At 40.5% G+C, this 25446-nt stretch overlaps 2 protein-coding genes across 2 annotated transcripts in view; both read left to right on the top strand.

Moving 5' to 3' along the window:
• Positions 1–3486: 3486 nt before the first annotated feature.
• LOC139469471 (uncharacterized) lies at positions 3487–14786 on the top strand. Its single transcript, XM_071251652.1, has 6 exons — positions 3487–3669; positions 5057–5091; positions 8061–8131; positions 10249–10470; positions 11368–11475; positions 13707–14786. Exons 2-6 carry the CDS (start codon positions 5059–5061, stop codon positions 13915–13917), a joined length of 645 nt encoding a protein of 214 aa, XP_071107753.1. The 5' UTR covers positions 3487–3669; positions 5057–5058; the 3' UTR covers positions 13918–14786.
• A 6162-nt stretch (positions 14787–20948) lies between these two features.
• The window catches only part of LOC139469469 (uncharacterized), a 33382-nt gene continuing 28884 nt past the window's right edge, over positions 20949–25446 (top strand). Inside the window, exon 1 of the mRNA XM_071251651.1 lies at positions 20949–21080. The gene's annotated coding sequence lies outside the window, so the exon portion shown is untranslated. The remainder of the gene's footprint in view (positions 21081–25446) is intronic.

Raw genomic sequence — 25446 nt, 5'->3', positions numbered from 1 at the left:
GCCAGAAGGTTAGTAAATTACTTTCCTGTCTGGAAGATTGCACGAAGATACTGAAGATTAGTCAATATCACTATTTAATTCAGTATAATGTGTTAAGAATGTACCTCCGGTCTGGTAGATTGCACGAAGATGCTGAAGATTAGTCAATATCACTATTTAATTTAGTATAATGTGTTAAGAATGTAAACACCTACAAGACATGATAAGGAATGTGTTTTGAATTTTACACATTTTACATGTTTAGAATTTAAACAAATGTAAACGTGTTTAATAAAGTGCATTTCATAAGGCAATATTTTGGACGTCCCACTAGAAACACCTAAGATGTCAGCAAAGGTCGTATCTATTTTTAAGCATGACCAGAAGACAGCCGTACTGCAAAATGTCATTATACCGTTGCTCGGTAATTTCTTTATGTTACTTGAATCTATATGACATGAGTAAATTCGGGGTAAAACTAGGGGGAGTCCCTTTTCGACTACAGTTCGTTTCGTCTACAGTGTTATGAAAACACAGTTATGCACCAGTGATTACAGGGGCAAAAAGGTCTAAAGAAGGCTCCACCTTAAGCTAATAGGGGGCACGGGTGGCACAGTCGTCTAAGGCGCCGCGATTCGCTGTGCAGAGGGGTGGCCCAGTCGTCTAAGGCGCCGCGATTCGCTGTGCAGAGTTGCGTCCCTTGGGCACGCCAGAAACCTATGATTGTGGGTTCGAATCCCGATTATGTTTCTAGGTTTGTCAGCAGCATCGTGGGTTTCACCGAAGTGGTAAACGTCTGAGACCTGCATCACTTCGGGCTTTCCTCCCACATTAAGCTGACACGCCGTGATATAACCGCAATACTGTTAAAAGCGGCGTTAAACCCAACTCACTCACTTAAGCTTATAACACAACTGACATCAGATGTGTATTGTGAGCTGCAGAGCATCGTGACATGAATGACACACATTTCACAAATATGGTAGACCATAGTTACAGATGTTCTTAAATTACGCTGACCCCTTTCCCAATAATCTTCGTTAGAGTCGACTTGAATGATGATCTGAAGTGGAATAGCATTCTGACGTGTACTGGTTCATAACCGGTTTGGTCTACATGTAGATATTGTTCACTCACTCACTCATGCCACCTGATCATATTACAGGTTCATCTACAATCACATTCATATATACGTGCTCTTGTAAGCCACTGCCGCGATACACCTATATTATTACCCACTGTGGTCCTATTTTATCAAGACCGCCACTGTGGTCTACTGGTAGAGCGTGCGCCCGGAGAGCGGAATGTCCGGAGTTCGATCCCCGGCCGCGTCATACCAAAAAGACGTTAAAAGATGGTACTTATTGTTACCCTGTCTAGCGCTCGGTCTCAAACAAAGACTGATCGGCTCGGAGTAAGTATACTGTGCCTGAGTCGGGTATTCATGTTAAACTGCGGTATGGTATCTCGGTGGGCTAGCACTATAAAATCGGCATTAGTACGGATTACCACAAACACACACACACACACACGTGCATGCACGTCGCTATATAAGTGCAATAATCTTGGACGCGACGTTAAACCCCATTTCACCTCAACTCACCTCCTATTTCATCAAACAGTACTAGAATTTGTACTTGACTAAGAAAGTGATATGTTGTCCCAAATATAACATTTGTTATGTTTTATTCCATTTTGATTATAAATTACATTCTGTGGGCAATAGAAAACAGTGAGTGTCATTTTATTTTCATGATAAACATGAATAGTTCCTGAGAAGATCTTTTTGCTTACATTTGATTATTTCAAAATTCTATTTATTTCACAAATGTGAGTCCTGGTATGACTAAGATCACCAAATAATTTCACCAACTGTTGCAGGGTTGCGCCCCTTAGCCATGCCAGGAGTTGTGCTCGTTGGTTTGACCACTGAATCGTCCTGTCCCATTAAGCGTCTACTTAAGTTAAAAGCAACTCACGAATTCATCCAAGTTGTATGCCAAAACGAATTGCCGCAAACAATCCATAGTTCTATGCCGTCATCGTACATTCAAATTATTGTCGTCTCCAATATAATTTTCGTACCCTAAAAAAAACCTTGAGTGTCTTTCAGGAGAGGCGGTGGAGTAATCTAGTGGTTAAAGCGTCCACTCGTCACGCCGAAGGCCCGAGTTCGTCTCCCAACATGGTTCAATTTCTCATCCGCCCGCGGTTCTATTGCTCGGATATTGCAAAAAAGCGGCTTAAAATAATACTCACTCACATAACCTTATGTCCGAAAATGCTCTGGATCAAATGACAAAAAACCTGGTGATATGTTGAAGACCCGGCAATGCTTCGTGTAATTCAGTCCCGTACTCTTGAGACTGAAGTAAATGTAACAACCTCTCGTGAACGTCTCTCATCAGCGCCTATCTTCTAGCCCTCTTTACTTACTCATCATGCTTTGTGTTCTGTGTCAATAGCATGCTACTATGTGGCTTGAGTGTGTGCGCGAAAGAATTCATCAATGCCCAACACCCGCGTCCATAGCCAGGACGCAGTAAGTCCGTTTACTGAGTTGACCTGCTGTGTTTCACCCAGCAATATATTTGTTAAGCTTTAAGGCCGCCGTACCCCCGACTACTGTTATTTGAGTAGATGTCGCGTTAAAAGATCACAAATAACAACTTTTTATGGTTTTGTCCTGTGGAATTATGGGCATATCCCTATTACAATGTGAACAATATATATATAGCCTTTGAAAGGCATTTGGAAGTGATACACATAAGGAAGAGAATTTATGGATGTCAACTTCCTTATTATGAGGAATTATCTCTTTCATCAGTTGAATGGATGCACCTGATGAAGGAGTAAGCATTTACTGCGAAACGTTGTGTTCCTCTAATAAATACGTCGACATAAACATATTCTCTTCCTTAATACATACATACATACATACATACATACATACATACATATATATATATATATATATATATATATATATTGTTTACCCATGGTCATGTGTGAGTGAGTGGGTGTCATGTAACACTTCATCACGTGACTTGACGTCTTTTTCAAAGATCAGAAAAAATCACATTTTTCTACGTTATCTTAGTAGAAAGTCCATGGGTAATATAAAACATTACCTACACCCAACCCAAGTATTTACTTAATAATTTATCAGTTTCCTAAACATCCTAATTGATAGTGACATAAACACAACTCTCTAAACATTGCTTTCACTTCTTGGCCGAGATTAACACGGCCTTCGAGAAGCGTCATACAAACAAAATGTTCACAATAAACGCCTTCAGAATTTGGGGAAACCCTGGCCATCATTTCAACGACGGCAATACACACCCATATACTGCACCTCAAGGGGATTGTCTGCTTAGTTTAATTATACGTCATGTGTCATTCATTCATTGGTTGTTGGGTTAGTTGATAGTAATGTTGAACATAGTTCAAATATGTTCAGTAAAATATAAAAGGCTTCTATTGACAAAAGACGATTTTCAGAATCATCAAAACATGGAGTTACCCTTCAACAGTTACCTCCCCTGCTTATTGGGATGCACTGTCAGAAACTACCAGGAATGATTCAAGTTGCCCGGACACTGTTCCACGTGTGAAGGATTTGTTAGATACTACGTTGTTTTTGACCGTTCCACAAACCGCTACAGGGAAACAGGGAGTACACATGAGGTAGGGTCAATGTGAGGGATTTAGTGGTCGGGTATTTATTATTAAGGGTGGAGGGTGGGTGGGTGTGTAGATTGTGATAATTATTGATGGATACCAACAAGTCACGAGAACACTTTATAGCAGGAGAAACAAGTTTAAACGCCCACATGAAAACAGTTGTTATGTGAGAAAAATGGACGGATACAAGATTAACCAATTTGGCCAGATTTGCTCTGACGTATAGATATTAACTTCAAAAGTCATCGGTGCATAAATGTGGAACATCCGATTATCGATAAATATGTACTTGATTGTATGTGAAATAACCCAGTACCTATATATATGTTATTGATTGTATTTGAAATACCACAGTATCGATATATATTTAATTGATTGTGTGTGAAATACACCAGTATCGATATATATATATGTTATTGATTGTATTTGAAATACCACAGTATCCATATATATTTAATTGATTGTGTGTGAAATACACCAGTATCGATATATATATATGTAATTGATTGTATGTGAAATACCTCAGTATCGATATATATGTAAATGATTTATGTGAAATACCCGAGTATATATATATATAGTGATAATTAAATAAGTGGAGTAAGATTGAACACAGTTTTAATAGGCTAGCGCTTTCAACTCGTACCACGTACGAGTCTCATCAGGCCATAACTGAATAACGGACATGAAGTAGTAACATATAGTTACGTGACGTCATAAATGAATGAATAAATAAATAAATAATGGTACGAGTTGAAAGCGCTAGCCTATTAAAACTCTGTTCAATCGTACTCCACTTATTTAATTATTACTATATTGTGCCTGAGAGTTAGAACTTTACTGTATATATATATGTGTGTGTGTGTATACACAAAAATGAGGTAAATGTTCACTCGGTGTACATGTAATATATAATAAAATAATAAAGTCCACGTGGATTGATTGTATCTGAAATACCCCAGTCTATATCGATATATATGTATTTGATTGTATGTAAGATACCCCAGTATCGATATGTATGTATTTGATTGTATGTGCAATCCCCGAGTACCGCCATATCTGTATGTGAACCCAGTACCCACATATCCTGCCTTGATTGTATGTGATATACACCAGTACAGACATATCTATAGTACCCGAATGATCAATGATCAATCGTTAAACAGATAATCGATGTGTCGATAATTGAAAATCTTGGAATTACCTGATTCACCGAGCAAGGATTGTCTCGGCAAATATCCAAGTATTGATAATTGGTGATTGGTTGTAAGGGAAACACACGGGCACTAATGATTGGAATACCCCAGCACTGATGACTGCAATATTCGTGTACTGATTACAAACTAAACATTCAACTCTGTATTTATATGTAATGTGTATTTTATTGCAGCTATGCCAGGAAAACGCCCAACGTCGAGAGTATGGGTAGGTTTCTCTTTCCTTTCAATCGCTGTAACGAAGCGTTTTCAAGCCTTGTTCAGAGTAAAAGTAGTTATTTTTTGTTATTTTGAGGAAATGAGCATGCGACAGACATATTGTATAATATACAGTACAATGCAAGTATAATTACGACATTATTATCAAATACAAAAATATACATATATTAGATAGCAATATTCCAATACACAATATAAGTTTAAAGTAGACACAAACTTACATAAACAGCTGCCAGAATATTTGACCAAACAAAGTCTTGGTCTTTATGGTCTCCCACTATGTAAAGCGTAGAGTAGCGTGTGAAAAGGCAGAGTTGGTGCATATCCAGCTTGTGTTTGATGTGTCACATATTACTTTTGCAGAATATACATGTTCTGTTTCTCCTGTGCTCTTTTAACTCCAATTAAATGCTATAAAATGTCAAATAATTTATGTTCTTTGCAGGATATACACAACTCAATCTCATTTATTCAATCCATCCGAAGTTCTTCCAACAATTAAGCGAATACAAATATTTTTTAAGTCTTTCCAAGTTTTAAATCAAATTCGCCCTGGTACTGTGCTTGCAAGCGGTATGATGATGAGAGGAGTCAATAAACACGACTGTAACACAATCGTATGGAAGTGATTTACCGCTGCATGTGTTTGTTGGCACGAACATTTCTTTACCATCTGTTAAAAACCCCAAGGATTGCCTTTGTTTGTCTGTCAGGATGTTTTCGTTATTTCACTGACCATGTCGTCGTCTATGGCAGTCGCCATCTTTGTGAAGCCATACGAGCTAAGAACATCGATCTGATTGGATATCGCGTTTTCATTACAAGGGGCACAACTCGTGTTCCACGCAACGTGACGACACGATCGAGCCAAGAAAAGTAAACCAGCGTAAAGAAATTCGTGATTTTATATGTTAGGATGTAATGTAAGTCTGGGTTATTAATACAATAATATGAGCACTAACCGGTAATACTGCTTGGGGTTACAATGGTGTGCGATATCTGACGTGAAGAATGAGATTAGAACATAGAACGTTTATGCACTTGCTAACTGGCGCATGACCCAATGGGCCATTATCAACGGTTTAGCTGCACGATTTTCAAACTGCTTTGTCTCCACATTCGAGAACGAAAAAAAGAGGTTGACACTCAGTGCATGTGCACAGCCAGATACCCGTACAATTGATTGCCTATAAAATTGGAAACAGGTGGATGGTAAGCGCAGTTGAAGCATGATGGGTCGCGGACGCTCGATGACAAATGATCATCGACAAGCCATAGCACTGATTCAAGATGGCCGACCACGACGTTATGTTGCAAGAAGTCTTGGTGTATCACAGAGAGCTGTAGGTAATCTATGGTCAAGGTTTCAACAAACTCTGTGCAGGATAGACCCCGATCCGGAAGACCAAGGCAACAACCAGAAGAGACGACCAGTACCTTCTTTTAACCGCTTTGAGCAACCGACACACCACTGCCAGGGCTCAGAAGGATTCGCTCCATACTGCCTATAACAGACTGGTGTCCACGACAACTGTTACACGTCCTCTTAGAGCGAGTGGCATTCATGCACGTCTCTGAAGCATCATCACAGGAAGCAGTGACTGATGTGGTCTGAGAGCATGTTGCGTAGGATAATCCGATATGGGAATGCGTTTTGTTCACAGGTGAATCTCGGTTTAATCTGTACAACAGGGACGGACGCAATCAATGTATCTATAGACATTTGTGTGCGATATCTGACAGAACTGCAGTGATGACATTTAAGTTTACACCAGGGCCCACTTGCACAAAGCGATCCTAGACTTTCGTAAGCTTATGTTAAAGTATGGGAGTTACGAGCGCTAAAGCTAAAGGGAGACAACTCATGTCTCCTTGCCACGTTAAACAAGCAGATGTGATTAAGATATGAAATAAACCCAAACATTTTCGCATTATACACAACTGCTGATGTTTTTTTAGACATCTTATCGTAATAATCAATACATTTGCTTTTTTCGGCACAAAGGTAAAACATTAATTTCCATCATGTTAGGCGTCATGTGGTTGCATTTTCATTTCTTACCCCAGTCTTCATTAGACCAATGTCTTTTTATTCAAATTACCCAGTCACAGATTACTTTTTGCAAACTGTTATAGACACAATCATCAGTTCTTTCAATCTTCAGTCACAATTAATTAAACCTCGGTACGCTTTCTTTTGCCCTCAGGGCTTGTAAGAGCTTGTAATGTGGGCCCGTGAAGATGACAATCAAAGATCCATTACAATGTAATGTGAGGAACACCATGCAAATTAAAACAGTTTACTCAGGTCGTTCCAAGACCTCTGAACAAAAAATGATAATCGACTCCCACCGACGACAAATAGCTTTTGTCTCCCCACAAAAAATGTTGCGCGATATGTAATAATCATTCAGTTATACACAAAAATGTCATGTATAGATCATGCCGCATTGAATTATTTTGAATCAACGATTTACAAATATATTCAATCTCGTCTTTAATCAGACAAAACGTAATATAACACCCAAATGTGCCGTTAAAGGACCTGTATTCATCTCACACGTCAATATTATACATGCTATCGTCAGTATATGAAATGAACCGGGTATATTACGTGCGCTTCATCGTCCTGCTCTCCTCGATTTTGGCGCTGTGTCGTGATCGGCTTTACTATTTGTTTGTCGTAAAAGGCGACTAATGGGATCGGGTGGTCAGACTCACTGACTTGGATGATGCATGTCACCGTTTCCCTATTGCGTAGGTCGATGCTCATGATGTCAACCACTGGGTTGTACAGTCCAGACTCGACCATTTACAGACATCCGTCATATAGCTGGAATATTGCTAAGTGCGGAGTTAAACAATGAACAAATAAACAAATAAACAATCTTTCATATTTGTCAATCATAAGTTCCTTGTGCAATTTCCTATATAACCCATCATCGATGTCTGTTTCAGGTTGTCGTTGCTGTCTTTTTCTTCCTAGCGACTCTCTCATTGGCAGGCTACATTCTGTTGAAAGAGTTTTGGTGAGTTAGTACTCTCGTCAAATCCTTATATGGAAGGAGTTTTGGAAAGTTACTACTCTCGTCAATAGAAATCCTAATATGGAATGAGTTTTAGTGAGTTAGTGCTCTCGTCAATAGAAATCCACATATGGAAGGAGTTTTGGTTAGTTAGTACTCTCGTCAAATCTTTATATCGAAGAAGTTTTGGATAGTTAGTACTCACGTCAATATAAATCTTTATATGGAAGGAGTTTTGGTAAGTTACTACTCTCGTCAATAGAAATCCTAATATGGAAGGAGTTTTGGTAAGTTAGTACTCTCGTCAATAGAAATCCACATATGGAAGGAGTTTTGGTAAGTTAGTACTCTCGTCAATAGAAATCCTCTTATGGAAGGAGTTTTGGTAAGTAAGTACTCTCGTCAATAGAAATCTTTATACGGAAGGAGTTTTGGTAAGTAAGTACTCTCGTCAATATAAATCCTCATATGGAAGAAGTTTTGGTCAGTTAGTACTCTCGTCAATAGAAATCCACATATGGAAGGAGTTTTGGTTAGTTAGTACTCTCGTCAATAGAAATCCTCATATGGAAGGAGTTTTGGTAAGTAAGTGCTCTCGTCAATAGAAATCCTCATATGGAAGGAGTTTTGGTAAGTTATTACTCTCGTCAATAGAAATCCACATATGGAAGGAGTTTTTGGTAAGTAAGTACTCTCGTCAATAGAAATCCACATATGGAAGGAGTTTTGGTAAGTAAGTGCTCTCGTCAATATAAATCCACATATGGAAGGAGTTTTGGTAAGTAAGTACTCTCGTCAATAGAAATCCACATATGGAAGGGGTTTTGGTAAGTTAGTACTCTCGTCAATAGAAATCCATATATGGAAGGAGTTTTGGTAAGTTATTACTCTCGTCAATAGAAATCCTTTGCTGATACTACACAATGCAACCCCTGTGTAAAGTACGCGGGAATATTCCCTGAGTACTCCAGGTGACATAAGGAACGACTAGTCATTAGACGGCCACATTGGGATAGCGCAGGCAATCAACAAAGTCAGCGAGCCTGACCACCCGATCCATATCGTCGCCTTTTACCACAAGCACATGTTGATAGGGACCATTATTCCTATCCGGAATCCTCGTGGGTCTCAGTTATCGTAGAGGTGAGCATCGCAGGGCCTTAGGGAGGCGCAGATACAGCTCACACTAGGCTAACTCTTTAAAAGAATGGCACGACCTTAGACAATCGGCACAGCATTACAATAGACACTCAGCTAAGTTCGTCAACATCCAAAATGAGGCGACTAACGAGACCGGGTAGTCAGACTCACTGACTTGGTTGATGCAAGTCATCGTGTCCCAATTGCGTAGATCGTTGTTCATGATATGAGGGCGGTCGGGTAGCCTAGTGGTTAAAGCGTTCGCTCGTCACGCCGAAGATCCGGGTTCGATTCCCGACATGAGTACAATGTGTGAAGCCCATTTCTGGTGTCCCCGACGTGATATTGCTTGAATATTGCTAAAAGCGGCGTAAAATCAAACTCACTCACTCATGATATGAATCACTGCATTGTCTAGTTCAGACTCGAGTATTTACAGACCTCCGTCATATCGCGGGAATATTGCTGAGTACGGTGTTAAACAACGAACAAACAAGACAAAAGTTACTTTAAAACCGAGTGATTTTTGCTATACGCCGAGAATCGGCAATCTTGAAGCGACTTACTCAATGAAGGAACCAGCATCTCCACCGAACGCCGCAGTGATAGAAGCTGAAATCCATAAGTCAACACTGTCTTCAATAGGAATTTGTTTGTTGTTTAACGTCGCACTCAGCAATATTCCAGCTATATGACGGTGGTTGGTAAATAATAAAGTCTGGACCTGACAATCCAGTGATTGACATTATGAACATCGATCCACGTAATTGGGATACGATGACAAACACCAACCAAGTCAGCGAGCCTGACCACCCGATCCCGTTAGTCGCCTTTCACGACAAGCATAGTCACCTTTTATGGCAAGCATGGGTAGGTAAGACCTATTCTACCCCGGATGTTCACGGGTCTTCAATAGGCTAGCCACGGCGATCTTCATTATGTGGGACCATATTTTATACTGACGGGTACCTTGTTTACAGGTTCAAGAAGAGCCCAGAACAGCGGATCCTGGAGCGATATCCAAATATGTTTCTGACCAGGGAACAGATGCTGCAGCTCGTCAATTACACAAGCCAGTATAAACCTGTATACAGTTATATCAAGGAGTCTTACACGTGTAACCTGAACTGTTCAGAAGGCGGCCCACGAAGGTTTGGAAAACAAAGCTCAAACTTTATCTGGCATCATGCATGCTGTCAAACGTAAGTCAACTTTTAACCCATTGCGAATGGTACCTTGCGCAGTATGGTTTGATGCTTTTCACGGTATTTCCGCAATAGCATTTGGGTGTCATCTGGATGTGTGTTTAGATACGTACTAATTAAGTTCATAAAGATGCTTTTTGAAGTTTTTGAAAGGCATTTCGAAATGATACATATAAAGAAGAGAATTAATGGATGTCAACTTCTTTATTATACTGACCGGCCCGTGAAGATCCAGGGTAGAATAGGCATTCAGCAACCGATGCTTGTCGTAACAGGCGACTATGCTTGCCGTAATAGGCTACGACCGGATCGGATTGTCAGGCTCGCTGACTTGGTTGATGCATGTCATAATATCCCAATTGCGTGGATCGATACTCATGATGTTAATCACTGGATTGTCTGGTCCAGACTCGAGTATTTACAGACCGCCGTCATATAGCTGGAATATTGCCGAATGCAGGGTTAAACAACAAACAAACAAAAATATTATAGTGACCGGTTCCTCATAATAAATAAATTGACGTCCATTAATTCTCTATAATGATGTTTGTTTGTTTGTTTAAAGAAAGATGTACGGCAGTAAAACTAGAACTACAAAGATTTGAAAACTGCAGAAATAAACTAATTGAGTTTTGGAGTTTTGGAGAAAAGTTATTTTGCATCAAGAACAAGTTCAAATCTGTACTAAAGTCCTGTTTATTTTGTATCGGGAATAAAAATTTACAATTTTGCTCTTGTGCTCTTAATAACTGCCAGACATTTATTTGAAGAATATTTACCGGCAACTGTGCCATACCAACTACATTAACATTTTGTATGTGAAACAACTTGAGGATAGTGTTAATATAACCTTTCAAAGATTTTGTTGCAAATATCCGTGACGTGATGTTACAGACAGATATTCTACCGTGCCGAAGACACCATGACTAATGTATACGGTCATGTGAAGAGGATAGCCCAGTTTAAGAATCGAAAACAGTACTTCAAGACGGAGCAGTGCAGGTTTGTGAAGAAGAGCGCTTAAACTTCACCCTTCGCTGTTGGTATTAGTCACTCGGCGACGTCACAGTCAATGGCCCCGTTTTCACAAAGTGTTCTTAGTGCTAAGACGATCGTAAATCCCATACTTTAACATAGTTTAGCAACAGGGGTAACTATAAAACGTCAGCGATGACACCAGGCGTTCGCGAAATCTAACGCCACTTTGGGGAACTGGGGCCTGTCTATCGATTCTATTCAGTATAGGACATTGTATGAACTTCCAACAAAATTACCAAATCCTACGTTGGGAAAATCCCTTCCTGGAATCATTGCATGTGTTTACCATAAGAGTTACCATGTTCATGTTTATGACTCAAATATGTCACAACCCGTGAAGATCTCTTAAAAGATTTTAAAGTCTTCATGATCCTTTGTGACACATTTGCTTTTGTTTGTTTATTTGTTCGTTGTTTAACGCCGCACTCAGCAATATTCCAGCTATATGACGGCGGTCCCCGGGCCAGGACCAGACAATCTAATGATTGATATCATGCGCATCGATCTACGCAATTGAGATACGATGACATGCATCAACCAAGTCAGCGACCCGATCCCGTTAGTCGCCTTTTACGACAAGCATAGTCGCCTTTTAGGGCAAGCATAGTCGCCTTTTAGGACAAGCATGGGTTGCTGAAGACCTATTCTACCTCGGGTCTTCTCGGGCCGGGCGATACATGTATTTATATTTGTTTGTCTGGGACAGTTGCACATTAACACGCATAACTAAAACTCTCTCCATATATGTCGCGGTCGGTCGGGTAGCCTAGTGGTTAAAGCGTTCGCTCGTCACGCTGAAGACCCGGGTTCGATTCCCGACATGGGTACATTGTGTGAAGCCCATTTCTGGTGTACCCCGCCGTGATATTGCTGGTATGTGCCATATATGTCTGCTATATTTATTACGCCAAGAGAGACTGAGTGCGCGGTATATCTTTGGAGCATTTGTAAGTAAATAAAAATTTGAACGAATCCAGTCTCTCGCGGAGTGTCCATCCCGTTCAAACATTGTAAATACGGTCAGCTGGACTGGAAACAATTTTTGTTTCTCAGTAAATTAAAACATGTTAAAATTAACACGGAGGTATGTTTGTTTATATCGTCGCAGATCTGTTTCATTTTAAAACCTTTCAAATTTCGAACAACTGTTGTTCATGATTTCAAAATATTTCCAGTGACATGTATCTTTAAAATATACGTTCATATGTTTATAAACTGAAGGATAAAAGCGCGTATACGGTGTTTGTTTTTTATGTAATTGAAAATTGAAAAAAAATGTTGTTAAAAGTGATCATTGTTATCCGTGACTGGGTACCCGGTAGTTTTGTGTAAAAAAATAATTGGTACAATGAAGACTGGGGAAAGAATGAATTTGCAACCACGTGACCCCTACTTTGTTCGAAATATTTACAGTTGTGCCGAAAAAAAAAAAAAAAAAGTTTCATAATTTTTTTAACTATGTTCAAGTGTTCTTTGAGTGCCGACAAGGCGCCAGTACAGTTCTTTTAATATCGCTCTTAAGATATTTTCAGTCGAAACTCAAACATGATGAAATCAACTGTGAGGTGTAGTTTCTTTTGCTCCTCAGTTTAGGTCAAGCTCGATACACTTTCAACAATATGTCCACGTATAAGTCAGGCAATATATGTGAAGGTTCACAAGGTCGTGTATTGTATGATGTTTACATACATTTTATGTTTAGTTTAAATCTATTAATCACGTCAAGTTCTTACAACTTTGAGGGGGCACGTGTGGCCCAGTCGTTAATCTGACAAAACGTAATATAACACCCAAATGTGCCGTTAAAGGACCTGTATTCATCTCACATGTCATTATTATACACGTTATCGTCAATATGATATGAGGGGCACGGGTCGCCCAGTCGTCTAAGGCGCTGCGATTCGCTGTGCAGAGTTGCGTCCCTTGGGCACGCCAGGAACCTATGAAAGTGGGTTCGAATCCCGGTTCGTCCCAATTATGTTTCTAGGTTTGTCAGCACCATACCCGTGCTCGTGGGTTTCACCGAAGTGGTAAACGTCTTAAACCTGCATCACTTCGGGCTTTCCTCCCATATTAAGCTGACACGCCGTGATATAACTTGAATAATGTTAAAAGAGGCGTTAAACCTAACCCACTCACTCACTCTTTCAACTTTGGAAACCCCTCTAACTTGGGAGTATTTCTTACTATTTCAGTCACGTTGTCAACTTCGGATATGGTGTGTGCTCCCAAAACATGGAATACGTGACGGCAGTAACCGTGGATGGAGACGACGACGATATGGCGGCTGTGTCTGGTGAAGACCACGTTCACTACGATGAAGACAGATATCAAATTGAATGGGTCAAGGTCAACGGAAGTTGTAAATGCCTGAACAGAAGTCATCTTCGAAATGCCAATAACTAATTTACATATGTAAATACATGAGTAATTAATTATTTCTTTAAATTAGTAACTCTTTTTGAAACTATCATTATCTATTAAACATGCAGGCTCTCGCCACTCGTAACACGGAGTCACAACTGTTTTTTTTACTGTTTGTTTATTGTTTAACGCCGCACTCCAGCTATATGACTGCGGTTTTTAATAGTCTGGTCTGGACCAGACGATCCAGTGATTGGCATCATGAACATAGATCCACACAATTGGGATACTATGACGTGCGTCAACCGAATCAGCGAGCCTCTTACGACAAGCACAGTCGCTTTTTACGGTACACATGGGTTGCTGAAGACCTATATCACCAAGTGGTGATTTCCACTGATCTGTGTCGACAGATAATCGAGACTGGGTATTCTCAGCCGTTGACGTTTTATGTTTTTATGTCTCTAGGTTAATATCCATAACAAAACATACGATTGTATTATAATATTGGCTTGTATGGTGTCAGTGATGGAAACGATGGTTATGAAGTTATGAAGTATTTGTTGTTGTTAGCTTTATTTATTATATACAGATGTAAGTAACTTGGAATGGCTCATTTAAATATATTCGAATATATTTGTATTACGATACAAATTACTGACGTACATCGTCAACCATTGCATCCAAACTAAAAACTGTTTTTTTTGTCAATATTTTCTTTTACCGACATGGGTACAATGTGTGAAGCCTATTTCTGGTGTTCCCCGCCGTGATATTACTGGAATATTGCTAAAAGCGGCGTAAAACCATACTCACTCATTCACTTATTACATGGAACCAGTATCCCCTGATACGCCTGGCCTCGTGGTATTGTACATGCTTGTAACAACATAGAATCATGATGTAATAAAAAGACTAAAAAAGAAAGAAAATGTTTTGGTGATGTATCAATTGCGGGTCACGTGATAGAACCAAGACCAGCGACCCTCTGAATGGACAGTGTAGGTGTAACTTAAGTAAATATAGTGGAATAAGTTTTGGTGCTAAGGAAATACGGATTAGACAGATGTCGGATTACACTGAGTCTACTGTAGATACGTCCAGGAAGGTTCAGGGGTCAATAGTTGACAATATAAATATAAAAGTGGCATAAAATATGCTTTACAAGACACTTGTGTAAACAAATATACTAAATGAAAAACAAAAACAAGGGGCGGCTATATCGTGAAGCATGTGTTTGGCGTGAAACATTTAACTTGCTTTGGGTTTCCTCAAGGCCCCTTCACTAGCGACGTATTGCCGTTCCTTGTCGCCATGGTAGGTCTAAAGTCGTTGGTTCGATCCCCAGCCGGGTCATACCAAAAGACGTTTAAAGGTGGTACTTCTTGTCATCCTGACTGACGTTCGGCATTACTGCAGCTCTCTCACTTTGCCGAGGTGCTTGCCGAATTCTCCCTAGCATTTCTCGGTTAGGACTCGGGAGGAGACTACATATATACGAGTATCATACAAGTACGCTAAGAGTGTGTTACGAGCCCCATAGGAGTCCAATAGGAGTCTAATGGGAGTCTATTAAGAGTTGCATACGAGCACAAAGATCTCGATACGAGCTGTACGACTTTGGTACGAGGTGGCACACTCGTATAGCTCGTATTAGACTCGGTCAATTCGACAATAAATTTTGCAGACGATCCTCATACGAGTTCTGTACGAGCACCACGAGGTCCCCACAAGGGTACTACGAGTAGGACGAGTGTGTTACGAGTTTGTTAGGATTTTTGTTGGGAGTTGGCTGGCTGTCCGATTATTTTGAGCAGTTCCCAAACACTCGTAGATCAGTGCGAGGTATCCCGAGTTTAGTACGACAAGAGTTTAGTAAGTACAAGCAGACACATCCACGTGAATGCATGTCGCTTTCTCGGTGCAAAATCTTGAACGCAACATTAAACTCCATTTCACCTCACCTCACCTATTAATCAAGGCGCTAAACCGGCCGTGAGTCCAGGGGCGACTGGTCCGAGGACCGTAGCTCCTAATTTCCTACATAGAAATTCATGTTTCGTCACGCACTTATATAAAACATAACGCAACATAAAGGTTTGATCCTCACATCAACCTTAGTAAACTTCAGACCATCTCTGAATACACAGTTAACTGGACAGGACAGACTTGCCACAGAGTGGGCAACAGGCTCGACTCCATCTCAAAACCGCAAAGTCCGCACTCCCCGCTTAACCACGAGAAGCTGACTTGCTTGTCACGTGCCCTTGGGTATCATTTTGATTGGTTAAAAGTACTTAAAACATATCAGGCCATGAACGCATGTTGTTGTTCTTGTGATCAACATTCCCCAGCAAAGTGTCACCATCTATCCACTCTGTCGCCTTACCTCTGGGCAGTGGGGTAGCTGAGTGGTCGAAGTGCGTCTCCTCAAGCCGAAGACACGGGTTCACTTCCCTACATGGGTACAATGTGTGAAGCCCATTTTCCGGTGTCCCCGCCATGACATTGCTGGAATATTTCTAAAAGCGGCGTAAAACCATATTCACTCACTCTTTACTCCGCGAATTTCTGTCTCCAGTGGTTCTACATAAGTATCGAAAAGGTAACCGCCATTTTGAACCTTTATTTTGCATGAATTTGGAACGCATTTCTACTTAAACGCTCGTAACATCGTCCTCCCGTCGACAAAAGCTGCCCACCTCACGGAATGAACTAAACACTTGACCACGTCTGATGTGTTCAACCCTAATATGAAGTACACGACCGAGGCGAAACAGGATCAGTTATCTGGTAAAGGATATGTTAATTAGCGATCCTTTTAGACAAAGCAAATTATACTAATAGTTCATAAATGTACGTACCAAAGAAACAAGAAAAGCCTGTGTTACGTCGTATAACCATATAGCGTATGCGTAACGGTAAATAATAAATAAACATGAAATTCAATATTTGATATATATGATAATTCAACAGCGTGTGATTGTGACTCAATGACGTGTTTTTTTGTCATGTTTTCTTAAGCTTGTTTCTTTGTTCCTGATTAGTTGCGAGCCGCCGTGATATAGCTCTAGTAGTGCTAACTGTGGCGTTAATATCAATGTGTACCCGATAAATGAAGCGTTTTAAAAGTCACGCCTTGATCCTTAGTGTCCAAATGTTATTGTGTGTCACTGCAATAGATGCTGGAACGTTTTATACCTCTAGCAACATGCAGTGTATGCAGTAGGGGTTCGTCTCCTGTATAGAATTACGTCCTAATGCTCATTTTATAGTCTAAGTTTGAAGTTGAAAATGAAGAAGCCCTGATATTTCAAATATCCATTTTACTAGAATTATCTCGTAAGTTATAGTGTGGCTGTGGGGACAGGTACGCTCAGAAAATGCACAGTCTAGGCATGTTAAGGTTGTGTCGTGAAACAGACAACTCTCTCTCGAGGGGGGGGTATTATACAGCTAACCCGGTCACCACAACAAAGTGTTCTTATATTACAGGATAATGTTTGTTCAATGTAGAGCTATGTTAATGAAATGCCCCCAAAACAGGTCCATTTTATTTTGTTAAGTAATTGCTACTAAAAGCAGAGCACATTTTACGACTCCGACTACGTCATAAGCATATGTTTATGGATCACTATCAACTTGTGATTATACCAGGTGTTCGCGAAGTGGTGAGTGTATCTTGCACCACCGGTGGCACCCGCCACAAACACACGTAAAGGATACGGTAAAGTCAATTTTGGAATAAAAAAACCAATTCATTTTGGTCACTGATGTCCCTCACATGTCTGCCCTGAAATCTTTGGAAGCTTTAGTGAAGACTTCAATGTTGTAACCCTGATCAAACAATTTTTGAACAAGAGTCGTGAAAATGACGCTCTCTGAAATCTTCATGGAACGAGCATGCTCGATTAAACCGAACAGTTTTGAAATGTAGACAGCAAATGCTGGAGATGCAGGAATATTGTTCGACATGAAGGGAAAGTTGACTGTTGGAAAGTGGAAGTCATTCCTCTTGGCATACTGTCTTGTGGAGAGTGTTTTATCATTCTGAATCTTTATGCGTATGTTTAAATATAAAACAATTTGGGACAGTTTCACGGGTCTCTTCTATTTCTAGTTCAGGTGGGTAAATCAGTGGAAGGGAATGAGCTATTTGGCTGTTATTGAACGATGTCCGATCACCGATATACATACTGGCCAAATACCATTGGTTTTTTTGCAAATTGGAGCAGAAATTCCGATTCACGCGATGTTTGTTTGCAGTTTGCTTTTTGTCTCTAGTATCTCCTGTGAATATTAATAATCTCCTTCCTTGATTGTATGGTTAATTTCTGAGAGAGGGGTTAGGTGGTACAATGGCTGGATTTTTATGGAACTTTGGAATCCAGTGCAAAAGAGGAATAGGTATGTGTTCAGATTCCAAAGATGATAGTTTGTTTGTTGTTTAACGTCGCACTCAGCAATATTCCATCTATATGACGGCGGTCTGAAAATAATCGAGTCTGGACCAGACAATCCAGTGATTGGCATCATGAGCATAGATCCACGCAATTGGGATACGATGACATGCATCAACCAAGACAGCTAGCCTGACCACCCGAGCCCATTAGTTGCTTCTTCGGACAAGCATAGTCGCCTTTTACGGCAAGCATGGGTTTCTGAAGACCTATTCTAGCCCGGATCTTCACAAAGGTTTATAGTACTTATGCATGGTTTTGACAGATTTCTTCTACAGTTAACATACTGGACTTATATGTTGTCTATGTCACTTATACCAAGTTCTATAAACAAACAATCAATTAATGTAAGAAGAACTGCAAACGTTTTATGTCGGGCAGCCCGACCTCGGATGACAGCTGGCTGGTACAGAATGGGTTTATTCAAATTCTGTTTCCACTCTTTCGGATTGTGCATTCTACAAGGACTAGTTCTACAAAAGTGGCGTAAAACAATACGCACTCACTCACTCTTAGGAAGATATTCAGCAGGTTCATCTTCTCTGTTGGCCCATTTTTGCATATACTTCGACAACATCCGTAATGATTTAAACATAGCGCAGACTCTACATTTCGCACAGTTCAACATTGAAGAAGTGTGCTTATCGCAATTCTACCATGACTCATTGGTGATAGTGAGGACAATGAGTGATGTGGCGGTAGTTGGTGTCGTCACTGGGTTTCGCGAACACCTGGTGCCGTCACTGGTTTCGCGAACACCTTGTGTCATCACTGGTTTTCGCAACACCTGGTGTCATCACTGGTTTTCGCAACACCTGGTGTCATCACTGGTTTTCGCAACACCTGATGTCGTCACAAGTTTTCGTGAACACCTGGTGTCGTCACTGGTTTTCGCGAACACCTGGTGTCATCACTGGTTTTCGCGAACACCTGTTGCCATAACTGGTTTTCGCGAACACCTGGTGTCATCACTGTTTTTCGCGAACACCAAGTGTCATCACTGGTTTTCGCGAACACCTTGTGTCATCACTGGTTTTCGCAACACCTTGTGTCATCACTGGTTTTCGCAACACCTGGTGTCATCACTGGTTTTCGCAACACCTGGTGTCATCACTGGGTTTCGCGAACACCTGTCGTTCTCACTGGTTTTCGCGAACACCTGGTGTTATCACTGGTTTTCGCGAACACCTGGTGTCGTCACTGATTTTCGCGAACACCTGGTGTCATCACTGGTTTTCGCAACACCTGGTGTCATCACTGGTTTTCGCGAAGACCTGGTGTCATCACTGGTTATCTGTGATCCATTCATATAAATTCCGCAGCTTTTGGCCCTTTACGCCATATTTTGACCTGTTTCTGCTGATAATCAAGACTGGTTATTACAGTAAACTACGGTTTTAACGAACTCAAAGGGGCCACTAATTTTAGTTCGTTATAACCGTAGTTCGTTATAAGTATATATACAGCATAAATACAGCAAATAGTCGGGACCAAAAAGTAAGTTCGTTATATCCGTCAGTTCGTTATAAGCGTGTTCGTTATATCCGTAGTTAACTGTATATGCATTGACAATTCATATTTAATAGAAAATAATGTATTAGAAAGGAGGAAATAGGTGTCTTTGAGGCCAAATAGGCCAGATTAAAATTAAACATGAAACAAAGAGGGTTTGAGTGACCCTGCCACAGTTAGGCTGGTTAGGCTCATCATCAGCTCAGGGCCCTTGCCCCTTCTACACGCAGCCCAGACCAGGTGTTTTTAAAATTCCAAAACATTTTTGGAATAAGCAATTCTTGCCCCTAACGACTGGAATAAATTACACTGTGTTGAAGGACCAATCCAGACAAACATGTATTTTTTCTGTTATTGTTTAAAAGTAGATGTATGCACGTCACGACAATTCAGAGTCTTCGAGGTTTATTTGTTGCGAGATATGTACACGAATTCTAGAATGAGATTGACTGCAATATAAACAAAGAATGACTTGAATTGTTGAATCACAGCTTACTTAAGCAATTAAACATACAAAAAACACCATTGATGAATTTAGATTAAAAATATCCTTGCATTACAGTGTTATGAAGTACTGTTTGTAAGTTAATGTATTCTATTCAATATCGTTTTATACGCTCGTGCAATGCTACATACATTTTCACCAAACGAACATCGTGCGACATCCAAAGAGCACGTGTTTACGAGCAGCGCAGAGTTACCTACCCTTCTTAATTAAATAAACAGAATACTGCTAAAGAAATTTTAATACATACGCCAACAACAATCCAAGATTCTACATTAAGAGAAAATAAGTTGAAATTAATAAAAAAAATGCAACGTCTGCTTCACAAGTAAGGTTCTTCTCCATCTTCCGTCAGGGCTCCGCTGGGTTATCAGCAACCACACACGCGTTGCTATGTTTAGCACACAACTAATCTCATCTATTACGTCCTCAAACGTACACCTAGAAGATGCAGCAATCCATTTTTTGCTGACAGCTGATACCCATGATAGATTTACAATGTGATACGAAATGTCTGTCGGCGGCATGTTTGTGCCACAAGCTCCTCTCTGCAGACTGGATCTTGTAGAGATTTTCACGCACAGTTGACATTTTGATCGACGTTTGGGATACTCAAAAGTCAGAAGCCAGTAATCATTGTGAGTGAGCCCATTGCTGTTCTTCGTGGTAAAAGACTGCTCTGCTGACTATATATTCTTCACGTTGCTTTGTTTGGTAACACTCCACAAGTAAGATTTGAAGTAGTTATTTTGATTATATTTGAAAAGAACTGACATAAGATCTCCGGTAATGTTTATTGATGGTTTGTTTGTTGTTTAACGCCGCGCTCAGCAATATTCCAGCTATATGACGGCTGTTTGTACATAATCGAGTCTGAACCAGACAAGCAAGTGATTGGCATCATGAGCATAGATCCACGCAATTGGGATCGATGACATGCATCAACCAAGTCAGCGAGCCTGACCCCCGCTCCCGTTAATCGCCCCTTTCGACAAGCAGAGACGCCATTTACGACAAGCATGACTTGCTGAAGACCTATTCTACCCCGCATCTTCACGGTATATTGATGGTTATGGGTTGAAGCTTGTGCTCAAAAGATGTTCTTTGGGCCAGTATCGCTGGTCATTCGGAACAAGCGGCCGGGAATCTGGAGTTTGCGTTTATGAATAGTACCAGTCATTGTAATTAATGCAAGGTTAGCAATTGTGCATTCTCTTGAAGATCTTTTATCAAGTCCTTGGAAAGTTCTGGAAAAATACCTTAGAGCGGTTCTAATAAGACACTGTCTTTTCCTTTGACATTTGTTGAAAGTTCACAGACATAGAAGTTAGTTTTTAGCGCCATTCTTTGCCATATTTTGACAGAACTAGCAGGGTTTGAGTGTTTTACTCCTAGTGGTCTATACCTTTGTCTAGCTTTACCACAACGTTTATCATATGATAGGAGGCTTTTCCATATGTAACCGAGTTTCATACTTGTAGACCCGTGAAGATCCGGGGTAGAATAGGTCTTCTTCAACCCATGCTTGCCGTACAAGTCGACTATGCTTGTCGTAAGAGGTGACAAATGGGATCGGGTGGTCAGGCTCGCTGACTTGGTTGATAAATGTCATCACTGGATTGTCTGGTCCAGCCTCGATTATTACAGACCGTCTCCATAGAGCTGGAATATTGCTGAGTGCGGCGTTGCATGGGTTGCTGACAGACATTGGTTGATTCTACCCCGGATCCTCACAGGTGATCATCTGCAAGTAAACCTTCGGGTATGTATTGACCACACTTGCGAATAGCCATGTTAGCTTTTCTGAAGTCTGAAATAAGATCTACATGATAAATATGCTTACATAAGCATTTTACAGGAGATTAAACTACAGGAAAATAACACAGGGGTGGTGATCAGATACATTATAGCTACGTTCATCAATGACATGACAGTTCACTGTCCTATCCCATGCTAGATGATATATAGAGAATCTCACCCGAGTGTCTTTTGATATCAAATATATCAACACGAGTTGATAAAAGTTGGAAAACTCCGAGGCTTGCCGAGGATTTTTTTCCACTTTTATCAACGAGTGTTGATATATTTGATATCAAAAGACACGAGGGTGAGATTTTATTTATCATCCAACATCATTCGTCCGACTTTTTCAGTTTGTAGAAAGTAATAAGCAGCGTCTTAAGTGTACTTAGTACTGCTAACAGCTTCAGTAGCAGAGCCATTAGTGATGTCATTTGATTGTGACGTCATTGTAACCAATGATGTCACAATGGTCTGCAAAGCATTGTGATGCAATTTCATTGCAGCGATATCTACAGTATAGATATCGCTTGATCTCACCCAAGCGATATCTCCTGTGGGAGCCAGTTTTGGATGATAAAGTCAATATAATAGATAGTCAATAAATGATCAACAAGTTCATTGTGACCATCAACAAATGTGACCGACCAGGAGGAAAGGGACCTTATGGGTGCTAGGATACAATTGTGCTATGACGTCATAAGGACGTTTGACGTCAACTTACTTCAGTGGAGATCGCCATGTGTATTGTCATGTATCTCTGTATTAAATATGAATTGAATTGTTCCGAAGATGCTGTGGTATTTAAAATATAATGAAAAGTCAAAATGTGTTTTTTCGCCCATAAGGTTGGCCCCTATAAGGTTTTCATCCTATGGTTGGCCACATTCACTGAGTGAATTACGAGCGTTGACGGAAGTCGACAAACTATGACAAACATGGTTTCACATCCAGGAGAGTTCACTCCTGTGGAGATCAAATACTCAGATATCGTGTTACAGGCACAACATTCCCCTTAGTCCTGATATTGCACAGTATAGCTATGCCATCGTGGCCTCTTGCACCGTGACTGATACACACGAGGAACTGGTTTTTCCAGTGTGTTTATGATGTTTTCAGTATTGAGCCAGTATTGAATCACACAGTACCTGTAGAATTGCCACATATGCCTATTAGTATTTACCGTTGTTGTAGCTGTCATAGATGTTCTCTTCCTAATGTTTTTCCTTGGTACATATTCTCTGCACACAATATGTTCCGGTGAGAATTCGTCGTTGTTGATTATCTTGTCATAGTTTCAACATGTTATGTCCCAGTACTGAACATATCACTGTTTTGTAGTGCGTTCTCCTCCGTAGCAAACATATGTCACATGTGCATGTCTGGCATGTGCATAGTCAAAGATAATATTTCTAACTTGTTCAAAGGGTTTATCAGCAATGTGTGCACTCTGCAGATGCCTTCAAGATTCTGAAATGGCTTGGCTAGGGACTGGAGTCAATTTGATAGGGCTGTGTAATTGTATTATAATCCCTCTCAGCACTGACAGGTCGTTTCGGTCTAATAGTTATACAGTAAACTACGGTTATAACGAACACGTTTATAACGAACTGACGGATATAACGAACTTACTTTTTTTGCCCCGACTATTTGCTGTTGTTATACTGTATATATGCTTATGGGGGTGGGGGTGGGGTGGGGTGGGGTGGGGTGGGGTGGGGTGGTGGTGGTCGGGGTTGAGGTGGGGGTGGGTGTGTGGGGGTGGCTGGGGGGGTCAACATTGCCGATGTGAGCTCGTGAGATTAGCCACTGAAAAGATACCATGTTTATGTTATGAGTTGATTACATTTATCATTAACATTTTAGATTTATAGTCGTTATTCAAGAAGAGGAGATATGTAGATCTTAACTGGTCCATCAAGACAGACATTTGCCTCCCTAATGTCCCAAAAGAATGTTAATGTTATAAGAAGTTTTGCTCCTAATATAAAGAGAAATTTGTCAGATATTGCTCGTCAAAACATCCACATACAACTGTCGTACTCAAGTTGTATGACAAGAAAGTGTACTCTTGGCCACGAGGCCTTCAATACTGAATAAACTCTCTCTCTCTCTCTCATTACTCTCAGGATGTTCTTTAATTTGCTGTCATTTTTGCTAGTTTATTGTCAAAGGATTTAAACTTTCTTATTTTAATGTCTTATCTAGATCTATGATTTGTCTTTGCAATTAGCCGCACTAGGTGACTGAGGCCGATACCAAACATATCACACTCACCTGAGATACTGTTATGATTGTCATTGTAATCCGGAGAAATTTAGGACAACGACAGGTTTCAAATACTGGACTTTTTGAGGGCTTTGGTCTGGAGCACATGGTCCGATATACATCCTTCAATATAATTGAACTAGTAGTATACATCCTATGTATAATTCTCAATCACAGCCTAACGTCTACCGTTGTCCTTCTTCTCAGTGATCCAGGGTCAATTTGTCAAAAGTGTCTTTAGCAAAGTCATACAAGCTCTCTTTTCATATATTTTATCTATTGTGTTGTCTACTTGAATATTTTCTCCAGACTTTTCTCAAAGGCTTTTTTCCTTGTGTCCAAGCTTATGTGTTAATTCAAGGTATATGGCTTTGTCGATCTCAGCGCTAAGACTATCGTAAACATATGTTTAGGTATGGGAGTTACGATCATCTTAGTGCTCAGATCGCTTTGTGCATGTGGGCCCTGGTCGTCGTTAGTCTGGGTGGAGTAAACGTCCTGGGACCCGTTTCACGAAGCCATCTAAGGGGCGGTTGGGTAGCCTAGTGGTTAAAGCGTTAGCTCGTCACGCCGAAGACCCGGGTTCGATTCCCGACATGGGTACAATGTGTGAAGCCCTTTTCTGGTGTCCCCCGCCGTGATATTGCTGGAATATTGCTAAAAGCGGCGTAAAACCATACTCACTCACTCACTCACAAAGCCATCTTAGTGCTAAGGAAATCTTAACTCCAATACACTGGCTTACGATAGTCGTAGCGCTAAGATCGCTTTGTGGAATGGTGCCCTGCTCACTAGTCATTGCTAGCACACAAACACCTCCAAGCTAACCAGTCAAGGATCTATCTTAAGGTGCAGCATTCATTTATTCGCTGACAGCTGATGCCAATGCACTTACAGGTGTAGACGTGTTCAATTTAATGCATATATGTACTCAATAAAGTGACCCTACGGTTATCTTTTCAAATACCGTTAAATGAGTGACAATGAATGCTATTCCACCCACAATAATATTTGCTAATACTTCTA

This window comes from Haliotis cracherodii, unplaced genomic scaffold (assembly GCF_022045235.1).
Source record: "Haliotis cracherodii isolate W230 unplaced genomic scaffold, xgHalCrac1.p SCAF_2, whole genome shotgun sequence".
NCBI classification, from domain to species: domain Eukaryota; kingdom Metazoa; phylum Mollusca; class Gastropoda; order Lepetellida; family Haliotidae; genus Haliotis; species Haliotis cracherodii.
Note: the sequence above shows the minus strand (reverse complement) of the source record. Positions and strands in the feature narration are given on the sequence as shown.